Source organism: Callospermophilus lateralis, chromosome 5 (assembly GCF_048772815.1).
Source record: "Callospermophilus lateralis isolate mCalLat2 chromosome 5, mCalLat2.hap1, whole genome shotgun sequence".
NCBI lineage: Eukaryota > Metazoa > Chordata > Mammalia > Rodentia > Sciuridae > Callospermophilus > Callospermophilus lateralis.
In genome coordinates, this window is record NC_135309.1 from 11,436,852 (window position 1) to 11,451,083 (window position 14,232).

Genomic DNA, 14,232 nt, shown 5'->3' on the forward strand with positions numbered 1-14,232 from the left:
CTTTTCAACATTGTTTACATTTATAGGGCTTCTCTCTACCATGAATTCTTTCATGTGTGTGAAATAGAATGGACTGAGTGATGGCTTTGACTCACTGCTTAGTCATAGGGTTTCACTCCCATATGGGTTTGTTCATGTGAGTAAAGGCTAGAGGACTGTGTGAAGGTTTTGCCACACTGCTTACATTTATAGGACTTCTTTCCAGTATGAATTCCTTTATGTATTTGAAAGAAAGAGAATACAGTGAAGGTTTTCCCACATTTTTTGCATTCATAGGGCATCTCTCCAGTATGAATTTATGTGTGTATTCAAAGGTTAAACAAACTAGTGAAGGCTTTAAAACATTTTGTACATCCACAAGGTTTCTACTCAGTATTAGTTTGATTATGTGTTTGAAGGTAAGAGAAGGCAGTGAAGGCTTTTCCACATTTTTTGCATTCATAGGGCTTCTCCCCAGTATGAGTTCTTTCATGTGAGTGAAGACTAAAGGACTGATTGAAGGCTTTGCCACACTGCTTACATTCATAGGGCTTCTCCCTAGTATGAATTTGTTTTATATTTTTGAAGGTAAGCTAATACAGTGAAGGCTTTTCCACACTCTTTGCATTTACAGGGCTTCTCTCCATTATGAGTTTGTTCATGTGAGCAAAGAGTAGAGGAATGAGTGAAGGCTTTGCCACATTGTTGACATTCATAGGGCTTCTCTCCAGTATGAGTTTGTTCATGTGAATGAAGGCTAGAGGCCTGAGTGAAGGCTTTGCCACACTGTTTACATTCATATGGCTTCTCTGCAAGATGAGTTTGTTCATGAACCTGAAGTTCAGAGGAACAAGTGAAGACTTTACCACATTGTTTCATTCATAGGGCTTCTCTCCAGCATGAGTTCGTTCATGTGAGTGAAGGTAAGATGACCGAGTAAAGGCTTTACCACACTGTTGACATTCATAGGGCCTCTCTCCAGTATGAATTCGTTCATGTGAGCGAAGGCTAGAGGAATAATTGAAGGCTTTGCCACACTGCTTACATTCATAGGGCTTCTCTCCATCATGAATTCTTTCATGTGAGCGAAGGCTAGAGGAATAAATGAAGCCTTTGCCACACCGCTTACATTCATAAGCCTTCTCTCCATTATGAGCTCTTTCGTGTAAGTGAAAGCTAGAGGAATGTCTGAAGGCTTTGCCACATTGCTTACATTCATAGGGCTTCTCTCCATTATGAGCTCTTTCATGTAAGCGAAAGCTAGAGGAATGTCTGAAGGCTTTGCCACATTGCTTACATTCATAGGGCTTCTCTCCAGTATGAATTCGTTCATGTGAGTGAAGGTAAGATAACCGAGTGAAGGCTTTACCACATTGTTGACATTCATAGGGCTTTGTATGAGTTCGTTCATGTGAATGAAGGCTAGAGGAATCAATGAAGGCTTTGCCACACTGCTCACATTCATAGGGCTTCTCTCCACTATGGGCTCTTTCATGTGAGTAAAAGGTAGAGAAATGAGTGAAGGTTTTGCCACACTGCTTACATTCATAGGGCTTTTCTCCAGTATGAGTTCGTTCATGTGCATGAAGATAAGATAACCGAGTAAAGGCTTTACCACATTGTTGACATTCATAGGGCTTCTCTCCAGTATGAGTTCTTTCATGTGAGTGAAGGGCAGAGGATCGAATGAAGGCTTTGCCACACTGCTTACATTCATAGGGCTTCTCTCCTGTATGAATTCGTTTATGTATTTGATGGGCAGTGGAAGAAATAAAGGCTTTCCCACATTGTTTACACTCATAAGGCTTCTCTCCAGTATGAGTTCTTCCATGTATTTGAAGGTTACCAGATGTAGCGAAGGCTTTCCCACACTGTTTACATTCATAGGGCTTCTCTCCAGTATGAGTTTTTTCATGTGAGTGAAGGCGAGAAATCCGAGCATAAGCCTTGCCACACTGCTTACATTCATACGGCTTTTCTCCTGTGTGAGTTCGTTCATGTATTTGAAGTTCAGAGTAACATGTGCAGACTTTACCACATTCTTTACATTCATAGCACTTTTCCCCAGTGTGAATTCTTTCATGCTTATGAAGTTTACTGGATGAAGGAAAGGCTTTACCACACTGTTTACATTCATAGGGCTTCTCTCCAGTATGAGTTCGTTTATGTATTCGAAGGTAGGAGAATTTACTGAAGGCTTTACCACATTCTTTACATTCATGGAGCCTCTTACTTGTATGATTTCGTTTATGTTTTTGAAGAGAATATGAATGAGTGAAGGCTTTCCCACACTGCTTACATCTGTAAGTCGGCTCTCCAGGAGGAGTTTGTTCATGCATTTGAAGGTTATTTGAAATAGTAATGGCGCCTCCACAATGCTTACATCCAGGTGGCTGCTCTCCAGTATGAGATGGTTGATATTTTTGAAAACACCTGGAACAACTGAACTCTCTTCCACATGTCAGACCTCCATTAGGTCCATTTACAGTGTGCTCTGACACCTGGCATTGAACACTTGTGAGAGAAATGGAGGATTTTCTCTTCTCTTTACATTCATATAGCTTTCTGCCACACTCCTCCTTCTCATATGGTTGGTTTGCAGAGTGAGATATGATGGGCCTATTAAGGAAAACATGACATGTGAAGACCTGTCCACACATATTGCTTTCACATGAACTGACTAGCAGGAATGTTTTTTTAAGACTAAGATGTGGAATCTCCCTGAGATTTTTCCACACTGGGTACCTTTTCAAAGTTTTCCAGAGCCTACCATATGACTTCTGTAAAAACATAATAATAATAATTACAAGTACAATTTATGGTTGAATCATTAATACTTTTACATTTATTAATAGGCTTTGGACTTATACTATTACCAATATCATGGAAAGCACTGGTTTTTTGTCATATCTATACTGTATGCTCTTTGAAAATCAATATAACAATTACTTTGTAAACTGCTTCTCCACAGCTGCTACTAAAGCAGTGCTATCATAAATGAAGCTTGTTAACACTGTCAAAAATTCAATAGTTTTTGAAAACAGTAAACAACTATCTTACGTTAAAGTCCATATTTGGTGAAAAAAGAATAAGTATAATTCATCTCATGCTTGTTTCTGTTGCTTATTTGTGGAACTATAGGATGTGCTAGAATTCCCTCAAGGCACTCAGTTTCCTCATATGAGTACAAATTACCTTACATCTCTCTTGGTATTTGTGTTCTGATATTCCATGTTCTGGTCCTCCCATGTGTCTCCTGAAATGTAGTCCCAGAAAAGTCATTATGCATCATCATGATTTCAGAATGCATTATGGGATTTACAATTTGGACAACTATACTGTGCCCATTAAAAAAAATGGTAAAGGCAGGGAGGAGACAGGATTATGGTATTTATGTTGCAGAGTGCAATGACATTAGGCCCAAATTATTCCCTAAAGTACTCCCTTTCTCACACTCCAAATTCATGAGGGGGAAAAAAAAAAAACCTCCCAGGTGCTTTGTCTATGATTATGTAATGAAACGTCATCCTTACCTATAGAAGCCAGGTTTCTAAGGACTTCCCGCATCACATCTATGTAGAGATTCTTCTGGGAAGGTTCCAGCAAAGCCCACTCTTCCTGGGTGAAGTTCACAGCCACATCCTCAAAGGCCACTGAGGTCTAAAATGTCCCACAAAAGTATAAGGTATACCAGGAGAGATTGACAACATGTGAGTTCTATTCTCTACATGTGAGAATAGATGATTCTACATGATTCTGTGATCTCCAAATATTCAGTGTCTGATTTGGTTGTTAAACTTGTACTCTGTCTGCACTCACTTCCCCAAATGGACATTCCAATATAAGAAAGAATTATCAGGAAAGCATCAGAAGAGAAAAAAAAAATACCCTTCTCAATTTTAATCAAGAAAGTAAGGTATGCTCTCAGGTCACCCCTAAGATCTTCTCAGGGTTAATGACTAATACATGGAATGATGAAGCCCTACGACTTCATGTGCAGAGGAGAGCTAATATTAGTCTTTTTGTCAATACCTACCCTGAGAAATACCTATTGACAAAGTTGTAGTTTAGCTGGTAGAACGTAGTAAAGATTTGGATAGGATCTCACCTAACTAAGCATTTACACTGAGTCACAGTGCTTGACTGTGTAGGTAAGCAGCACAGGATGTGCTGAATGATAATGTTTATTTCAGAAATCATGTTATTTTGTCCCACTCATATAATAGAACTTCCAGGATCAAAAAATCCCAACACCTCAAAAGAAAAAAAAAAGAACAAGAATTTTAGAAAACATCTGCATATCATGCATCTGGAGAAGTGTTGATACCTAGAAAGAATGAAGCAGCAGCAGCTGACAAAAAGCAAACCCAATTTTGTGACATTAACACGCACAGACCTAGAAATGAATAAAACACCCTAAAAAGTCATGGGGATCTACAAAACCTGAGGCTATACTGAAGAACAAAACCAGGTCTCCATGCTCTCACCATTTCTAGAAAACACACCAAGAGGGGGGCTACTAGGGAAGACAGGAACAAAATCACACCATTACAGACCTCAGGGCTGACTCTCACAGCAGCAGACACTGAGGCAAAATCAAGAACTCCACCACAATGATAGAGGTAGGAACAGGTAACACATTTGCCTTGTATTACTGGCTTCCTGCTCTCTACAGTCTCTACTACAAGTGAACAGGACATCTGACAGGGTTTCTTCATTGCTGAACCTACCAGAAAGCCTGTGACATGTGGGAAGATCAATACCTGAGAAGTCTTAGGGCTTTAACACACAGAGGCCTCACACAAACCTCCTCACAGGCCCACAGCCACTCAACTGTCACAGGCTGAAATGATCAACCCTATCTCATGTGTCAGAGCGGTGGCTCCTGGACCTCAAGCCATTTTGCAAAGTTGAGGTAACCCAAATGAGTTCACAACGAAGGTCCACACAAAATCCTGCCCTGCAAAGTTCAGAGCACCAGCACTCATAATTTTCAAAGCCTGGAAGTACCCAAGAGGAAGATGTGTTCCCAAGGTCAGGGGTGAAAATATTAGTAAACAAAACTCAATAAAAATCAATTAATAATCAAAAATTAGCTTTGCTCTTATAAAATTCTGAAATGCAATTCTTAAAAATTCATTTATAATGACACTCCAAGAATAAATATAGAAGAATAAATAATATAATAATAATATATGCTACATACATACACAATAGAAACTATAAAACTTATTTTCTAAACTGTAACACTTCTTGGAAGAAGCTCAAGATCCAAATAAATGAGAAACTATTTCATGCTCATGGAAAAAGGTTTAACATTATTAAGGTGGTAATAATCCCAAAGAATCTACCAATTATATTTAAACTCATCAGAATCCCGGGTGATGATTCCTTTTTAGAAATGCAAAACATCATTCAACATTACAAGGGACCCAAAATACCACAGAACTTTGAAAAAGAGCATTTTGACTACCAATGAAATTAGTACAAAACTTGCTTCAAGTCAACAGTCACCAAAGGTGGCACTAATGGTACCTTTAACACCACGTAGATGAGAAATGACAACACCTCCAGGGAGCAGATGGTCAGCCAAATAGCAGTGGAGCTGCTCCACAAATAAACACAGAAAAAGAAGCAGAACAAATGTGACCCTGGAATAGCCTCAAATTTCACATAACTTCATGATGCACCTCAGTCCTTACTGCAAACCCTGGGACTCAGCACCATCCTGCAGGGAGCAGCCTGAGCGCCCTGTGCAACATCAACACGCTTCAGTGATGAAGTCACACCACAGTTCCCCGTATCCAAGGCCAGCCCAGGGCATCACCAATAGAAAAAAGAATAAAGAAAATGAGGTACACATACACAATGGGATTTTGCTCAGTCATAAAGAATGAAAGTATGTCATCAGGATGAAAATGGGTAGAACTGGAAGACAACATGCTAAGTGAAATAAGTGAGAGCCAGACCTCAGATGCTGAATGTTTTCTTTCCCATATGTGGAAGCTAGAGGAAAATCAGGACAAAAAGTGGGGTAGGCAGGATCCCGTGAAAACAGAACAGAGATCAGTACAGAAGAGGACGGAGATTGAGAATTAGGGAGGAAGGAAAAGAAAAGAGAGAACACTGGAGTGAAGTTGGACAAATTATGCTATGTGCATAGATGACATATCATAATGAATTTCACCATTATGTTTATCTATAAAGCATTAATTAAAAAAGAAAACTATAGATAAACAGAAGGAAGTCTAGTAGAATAGCAGTAAGGAAACAGAAAGAGAATAGGAGAGAGAAAAGGGAGTTACTGGGGACTGAAGTAGAGTAACTTACACACTATGCTTGCATACTATATAAAAAATAAAAACCCAACACTAGCCAGGCAAGGAGGTACACACCTGTAAGACTAGCAACCCGTGAGCCGGAGGCAGGGGATGCAAGTTTGAGGCCAGCTTCAGCAATGTAGCAAGGCCCTAAACAAGTTAGTGAGACAGTCTAAAAATAAATAAATAAAAAGAGCTGGGGATGTAGCTCAGCGGTAAAGTGCCACTGAGTTCAATTCCTGACAGCAAAAAGATACATAAATAAAACAAACTCTAATATTATGTATAACTAATATAGTAATACAAGTGGAAAGAAAAAAAGGGGGGTGCAATTTGAGAAAATCTGGGAAGCACTGCCCTGGGTTTTATACTCAACACCACAAATGAAATAAACAAACAAGAAACATAGCCTATTTTTTTTTCTTAAAGCCCTAAAACATTTCCAAAATAACAATGATCAAATAGAAAAGATTAAAAAAAAAAACCAAAAAAACAAAAAACAACTTTTTTTCACCTTGCTCACCTCTGAATAAATATATTTCACATTTAAGGAAACCCAGGCCTGCAATAAGTGAGCAGATCATTTTAAAGTGATAAACACAGAAAGGGCTGAAGCTAAGGGAGCAGATGTGTAAGGATCAAGGGGCTGGAAGGTCCCTGACAGCCGGACATCATCCCCCCTGGTCCTGTTCAAAGAAACACTCCATGATCACCCTCCCAGGAGACCTGGACCATGACTCCAGTCTAGGAGGCTTTCAGGTTTGCACAGCACTGCACTGGGGTGGGTGGTCCTTATGCTCTGGGAGAGTTTTCCTCCTTTACAACTGTGAGAGAATGCAAGGGCAAGAATCACTGCTGACCTGGCCCCTCAGCACCAGCATCCACAGGCTCACTGTCCACCTGTCTCCAAGGAATGAGAACAGGGCTTGGGGGAGACAATGTCCCAAGGAGGTAGCTCTCTAGATGAGGCCTGTTCCAGGACATTCTTGAGCCCCAGGGCCTCCAGATGCTCACCTCACAAGCTGAATGACACACCTCATAATGTCCTCTAGAAGGAGCTGACCAAGGGTCTAAAATTGCCTGCTTCCTGTAGGACACAGGGCAGCCTAAAGACTTGAGGCAGCCCCAAGCAGGGTAATACAGTGGCTGAAAACATGGGAACCTGTGAGGGGTCCAAAAGAAACCTCTCCACAATTTGATAAAGTATCAATTCCTAGGGAAGGAAAAAAAAAAAAGAGAGAGAGAGAGAGAGAGATACAGTGAAGTTCCAGGTGACTGTTCTCTCCTTTCATCATATGGGAAATTCACAAAAAAAAAAAAAAAAAAAATGAAAATGCTGTGAACTTGGAAGGGGAGTCAGATCTGTAAATATGAGAAAAGGACAGGAATATTAAGAATGTACCAAAAGCCCTGGTAGGGCATAGGAGGGGAAAAGGAGGGTGACTCCTTGAGAAGAAGAAATACAGACCCCTCAGGCCAGCATCTTCTACCCAGGATTCCCACACCTAAGGCAGGATCCCCTGAGACCCGCTGCCATCACTTCACACTGAGAACCTAGGGCTGGGGTCCAGCTGGGCAGAGAGGGTTCTGCCAAAGTGGCTACAGACCAGGTAGCACACTGGGAACCAACCTGCACCAGCCCACACCATGACCATCAAGGGCTGAGCTAAAGCAGCATATGACTCAGGTACTCTTGGGTGACTATAGAGCTGACAGTAGGAGGCCAGAGGCCAGCCACAGCTGGTTCATCACTTGTAACAAGCCTACCTCCCACCTGACCAGACCTGCCCCACATACTCACCATTTTCCGCCTTCTGGGGAGACCTGACATCCTTTCTGTGGACCTCATAGCACCTGCAGGTCACAGGGAGACAAATGTGAGCCAGAGCCACTTGGGCCTCACACAGCAGAGGAGACACAGTCCTGGAGATGGATTCTGAGCTCCACAGGGTGAGAGATACTGGCCTCTGAGGCTGTGGAAGACCACCCCCTCCTACCAGCTGCCTGCTGACTGCCAGGGTTCCACAAGACCCCTCTCTCACCCCAAATATGCACACTCTGGGGCCCTGACTGACAGGAGATGCATCACGCTCCTGAATACATAGGCCAGGAAGACAAGGTATTGGCAAAAGCCCTTTTCAGGCAGAACTTCCTCCCTGCAAGGGGACCTGCCCCAGCAGGGGGACATTTCCATTTATGCAGAGCTGAGCCTGGCTTTCCAAAGCAGGCCCTGTAGGCTAGGAAGTTCTTCTGGGCACAGAGTCCCAGGCATATGTGAGGAATTACAGCCTTGGTTCCAAGGCAGCCTGACCTGACCTCAGAAAAGGTGTGTGCCGCCTGGTCAAGCCTGACTAGGAAGGAGGAAGCCAGGCGTAAATCACTTGGGAAGAGGCCAGGGCTTCATGGGCAAGGCCTGCTCATACTTTTACTCTGTCAATTAATTTTCAGACAGAAAAATATAAAGACAATCAGGAAGTACAAGTATTAAGTGCATGAAAAACTAATTACATGACAATAATAAAAAAAAAAAAAGAAAAAGAAAAAGAAAGAAAAACTCAGTGAAAGCAAAAGAAAACACTTGAGCCAGCTCAGGTGAGGAGCCTGCCTCACTCACAGTTCAGAATCAATACCCACACACAGTGGGGTAAACACATACCCATGTTGGCAGCCACACTCTGACTGCTGAAATTTGGCCCAAGGGGACTCATTCCCTGTGTCCAGGAGGGGACACCTAAGGATTTATCTCTTAAAATGCACCCTGCCCCCTGTCCTGTAGGTTTTCTTTTTAAGATAAATTCAAAAGAAGAGAGTGATACACTCACATTTATTATAAAGGGGTTTCTTCCATCAAACTGCAATAGGGTGCAAGAAGGCTACCCTATCTCAGGGCAGATGTCTGCAGTCTTTACAAGAAAAAAAGAATTCAAGTGCAGAGAATAATAAAAGTAAAAGATATAACATCAAAAGTAAATTCAAAATGAGAAAATGACTGAAAACCATTTCAAAGAACATGGATATAAACTGAAATTTGCTCATGCTAATGGTATTCAGTGAAAAGCAATATATAGTCACATGGAAGTATAAAAGGATAGACAGGTAAGAGGGTAAACACACAAGGATGAACAGTGAGAGAGCTGCTCCACATACTACAGTGCAGTTTATCCATAATCAATAATCTGAGAATTTCCCTATGTGTACAAAATTATAAAGGGTACACACTTGGGGACCAAATTTAAAAAATACAATGAAATTGTCAAAAACATAAAAATGAAACTGGAAACAAGTGAGGTTCCTGAAGCAGGAACAGGGAAGGAAACTGGGAGACCCAAAGACTCAGACAGCACAGGAGTCTAACCAACTGAGGCAGAGAAACTACACATTGCACATTATAGAACTCCAGTGATAGAGCACTAATGGTAACATTAAAGTACTGAAAACTCAATAAGACAGAACTAAGAAAAATTCTGCTTCCTCACAGCTGGTTAAACTAGAAGGAAAGACAGAATTAGCACTGCACTCACCTCCAGGCAGAGGTGGGAGAGAGCAGGGAGAGAGGCAGCCTGCCCAGGGCCAACCCATCCCTATTTGGACAGGAATATATGGGTGAATTGATTCATATCAAATTGAGCATTAAAAAATTGTTTCAAAAACGCTGTTCTTTGTTACATCAAATTACTGTATCCAAATAAATGTTAATCCATAATATAAAAATCTTCCATTAAAGAAGGAATGAAATTCTTGGGCGGGTGAGGTGATACATGCCTGTTATCCCACTGGCTTGTGATCGGGAGGCAGAGATCAAAGCCAGGCTCACAACAGGGAGGCATAAGCAATGCTGTGAGACAATGGCTATTTAAAAAAGAAAAAAAAAATTACACAAAAAGGGCCAGGATGAGGCTCATTGGTTGAGTGCCCCTGAGTTCAATCCCCACTATCAAAGGAAAAAAAGAAAGAAAGAAAAATGAACTTGCTACATTCTTGGGACAAACTAGAATTGTATGGCAGCAAGACTTGATAAAGGAAGCAACAGAAACCAGCTCAGGGAAGCACCCTCTGATCCACAGTTCACCAGGAATCTCCGCTTGGGGACCACTCTCACAGAGGATGCAGCTCATGTGGCTTCTCCTAGGGAATGAGGAAAACATGAGCAGCTGGGACATTTGGTTCTGCAAGGTCACTGTGCTCTCCTCTCCACAGAGTGGAATGTTCCCTCCTGCAGGACCTCAGTTGTCACTGGCACCCAAGCACCCACCAGGAGGCACATGAAGGTCCTGGCCTGTGAGGCCTCTTTCCTGAAACCACTTCTGACACCACAATGTGAGTTTGATGAACACCAATCTGTTCTCCAAAATCACAAGTCACTCAAAAGTTCAATTCTGACACCACCAGTCAGCACAAACCCTAGTTCAGGGTCAGCTCAACACTGCCCCACTGTAGATGCCAGCTGCAGGGCAGGAGGGCCAGTCCTGCTGAGAGCAAAGAACTACAAACTGGGGACTCCTATCACCCCTCCTTAACTTCACTGATTTGATTTTAGCAAAGCATATCACTTAGGTTCAGTTTAAAGGACTCAACTTAGGATTGGCCAAAATAAAAAGATATGTAAGAAAAAGAAAGTGTCGAAGAGAATTCTGCAAAATATCTTTGATTCAATAACCCCAACTCTGCATTCTGCTAGAGCAGTTACTGCACAGAAACCCCTTCCCATTATGACTCAAAAGATGTTCCCTTTTTAACCCACGGCACATACACACTGATCCTGAAAATCCCTCCCCTCTTTTTTTCCCCTCATAAGTGATGAGGGAACCAATTTTGTTTTCAGGGATCAGAAAAATACTTGTTAAGCAAAACTGACTCAAATTTCTCTCCTTGAACCAGGACCCTGAACTCCGACCCACTGACAGCAAGAGCCAATATATACCCTTCTTCCTGAGAACAGGATGACTTCTGGTGAAACATTCTGGTGAAACATACCCCTGAGAACAGGATGACTTCTGGTGAAACATTCTCTGACCTGGGATCTGACTCTCCCCTGTCCCTGCACCCTCCCCTCCAAAATACAAGAGCTCATGATTCAGTGAATCTTTATAATGAACCAATTAGTCTGCCACATGTATTGGGGAAACATACTCACTTTCTGCAACCACAATGGAACAAAACCTTTCCTATTTCTTTTCCCAGGTAGCATTTCCAAAGCCAAGTTGTAGAATTCTATTTTAAACCCCTCTCCCACCCCTGCTCCCCCCAGAAGAACACATCTGAAAGGAGAAAAAGGTACATAAGAATTTTTAACTAGACAGGTGCAGTAGTGCAGGCCTACAATCCCAGTGACTACAGAGGATGACACAGAACAAACACCAGTTCAAAACCAGCCTCAGCAAGTTAGCAAAGCCCTCACTAAGTTAGTGAGGTTGAATTTTTGTAATGAAGAAACACACTTCTGGACTGGGGATCTATCTCATTTGATAGAGTGCCTTCCTTGAATGCTCAAACCCATGGATTCAATCCCCAGCGCACACATACATACATACATACACACACACACAAAAAAAAAAAAAAAAAAAAGAAGAAGAGGAGGAGGAGGAGGAGGAGGGCTGGGGTTGTGGCTCAGTGATAGAGCATTCAACTAGCATGTTCAAGGCCCTGGGTTCGATCCTCAGCACCACATATAAATAAATGCAATAAAGGTATTGTGTCCAACTACAACTGAAAAACAAATATTAAAAGAAAAAAAAAAAGAAGAAACCAAGTTCTCTACCACACTGTCTTCTGTGAATACATTCATATCTGCAGCCACACTGAAACAGGTTTTCCCTTTTTCTATTTCCAGGTAGCATTCCCAAAGCAAAGGCCTGGAATTATATTTTAAATTAGCAACACCCCCCACCCTGCAAAAAAGGCATCTGAGAGACTCAGTAAACTCACTCTGGGGAACAAAACCAGTACATAAGAATTTTTAACTATGGAAATATAAGACCAAGTATTTCTTTTCTGTTTCTAGCCTTCTTTCTCTACTGAATTATATCTCTATCTTACTCTTTAGGAATATTTTCTGATCAGCTCTACTAATAAACTACATTATACAATTAATAAAAAAACTGACACTAAAATACCTGAGCCAGTCTTTCCAAGACAACAAATCCAGGCAGCTGCAGAACCACTGGACACTGATCTGTCAGACTCCAGCTTCAGGTCAGGCCATCTGTCACCAGGCACAACTTCCCACCCGCCTCCTGCTGCTGAAGAGCTTTGTAGGGTTTTGCTCCACCTTGCTAGGGTTAGTTTCCCCTGCTCTTTAGGATAACTGTTCTTCCTTCAAAGCTCTGAATGCATCCTGAGGGCAGGAACCATGTGTGTCATGTTCCCTCAACACCAGCATCTCACTGCCTGACCTGAGTATCTCCAGCTGCTCCGCTGAGAGGCTGCTTCCTATACCTCAGGCTGTCCTCTAGGAGGAGCTGATGCAGAGCTTGAAATTACCTACACCCTTCAGGGCGCAGCACACCTGTGGGCACCCTGCTGCAGCCCCAGGAAAGGACAGATCGGCTGAGGACACAGGACCCTGTGTGGTATTGAAAAAATACGTCTGCCCAAAGACTCTGCATAGGTGTCTGTTCCTGGGCATGATGAAGAGATGCATCAGGACCATATGAGGACTTTCTAGGTAATTCCTCTCTGCTTTCCACTCCTGAGAAAACTTTGCCCACATTAAAAAAATAATAATAAAATAAAATAAAACGTTTTTTAGAAGTGCTATTAATGAATAGATGAAACTATCAAAATTAAAACACCATCTGGTTAGGTGTGGTGGCCCATGCATGCAACTCCAGTGCCTCCGGAGGTGGAGGTAGGAGGATCCTAAGTTCAAAGCCAGCCTCAGCAACCGCAGGGCACTAAGTAACTCAATGAGATCCTGTATCTAAATAAAATACAAAATAGAGCTGGGGTCTGTAGGGGTCTGCTACCAGCCCTAGGAGCAGCAAAGTCCCAATGGGAAATGGATTTCACACCCAGCTTCCTGCACATTTAGGAGTATGTGCTGTCGGGTGCACAGGTTAATTCTGTGGAGAAAACAAGGACAGACGGGGACCCCAAGGGCCAACTGTCACTGACAGAACACACCTGAGTCTGGATTCCAAGAACAAACCGGAGTCCGGATTCCATGTCACCCTCCCCTGCTCACCGCACACTCTGGGAGCGTCAGGCTGCATGAGCTGCCTAGATAATGACCGAGAGGTCGCTAATAGGGAGCGGAAGAGGACAGGGACCTGCTGCCCTGCCCAGCCCAGCCCAGAGACAGACACCCAGGATGACTAGCCAGAGAAGACTCGGTCACCCTCTGCAGCTGAACTCGGGGACCTGCCACCCAGCCCACCCCGCGGGATCAGGGGGATAAGGTCCAAGGTCACCCGCCAGCAGGGACTCGTAACACTATGCAGCCGACTTCGTGGACCCGCCACCAAGCATTCCCCACCCCGCGGGATAAGGGGCAGGGTCCAGGCCACCCGCATTGGGGACTCCGCCCCACGCTCCGCAGCTCACAGGGACTCGCGTGGCCAAGGCAGGTGCTCACCGGGTCCGGCCAGTACTAGCCGCACATTCATCGTTTTGGGGGGCTCCAGTGACGCGCCGTACTTCCTAGGGACGTCGGGTATCCGAGCTCGGTGGGGCCCCAGGATATGCAGAGTCCCTGGGGATCCAGCGAAGTGGCAAAAGCGGAATAGAGGAAGGAGCGAGTTTGTGAGAGCCCGCCCTTCCCCTCCGTCTGCGCACCTGATTGGACAGTTCCTCCCCAGCGCCTAATTGTCCGCCTCACAGTCTTGAGTGACAGCTATTCTAACCAGTCGGTGGCTGAAACACGCCAGAGTGACAGGCTCTTGGCCCAGCCCTTTTCAGGCAGGGCTTCCTTGGCGAGAGGGTACCTGAGCCTGGT

The 14,232-nt window shown here is 43.2% G+C and overlaps 1 protein-coding gene across 1 annotated transcript; it reads right to left on the bottom strand.

Moving 5' to 3' along the window:
* Positions 1-793: 793 nt before the first annotated feature.
* LOC143641673 (uncharacterized) lies at positions 794-13,979 on the bottom strand. The gene is made up of 5 exons (XM_077109376.1): positions 13,873-13,979; positions 8,101-8,153; positions 3,513-3,639; positions 3,202-3,235; positions 794-2,343 (listed from the first exon to the last, which is right to left on the bottom strand). Exons 1-5 carry the CDS (start codon positions 13,901-13,903, stop codon positions 855-857), a joined length of 1,734 nt encoding a protein of 577 aa, XP_076965491.1. The 5' UTR covers positions 13,904-13,979; the 3' UTR covers positions 794-854.
* Between the last annotated feature and the right edge of the window lie 253 nt (positions 13,980-14,232).

Coding starts and splice junctions, on each gene's coding strand:
- LOC143641673 (XM_077109376.1), bottom strand. CDS start 13,903: ATGAATGTGCGGCTAGTACTGGCCGGACCCG. Junction 3,236..3,512: donor TAGAAACCTGGCTTCTATAG/GTAAGGATGACG, acceptor ACTACATTTCAG/GAGACACATGGGAGGACCAG. Junction 2,344..3,201: donor GACCAGAACATGGAATATCA/GAACACAAATAC, acceptor TTGTGGAGGCGC/CATTACTATTTCAAATAACC.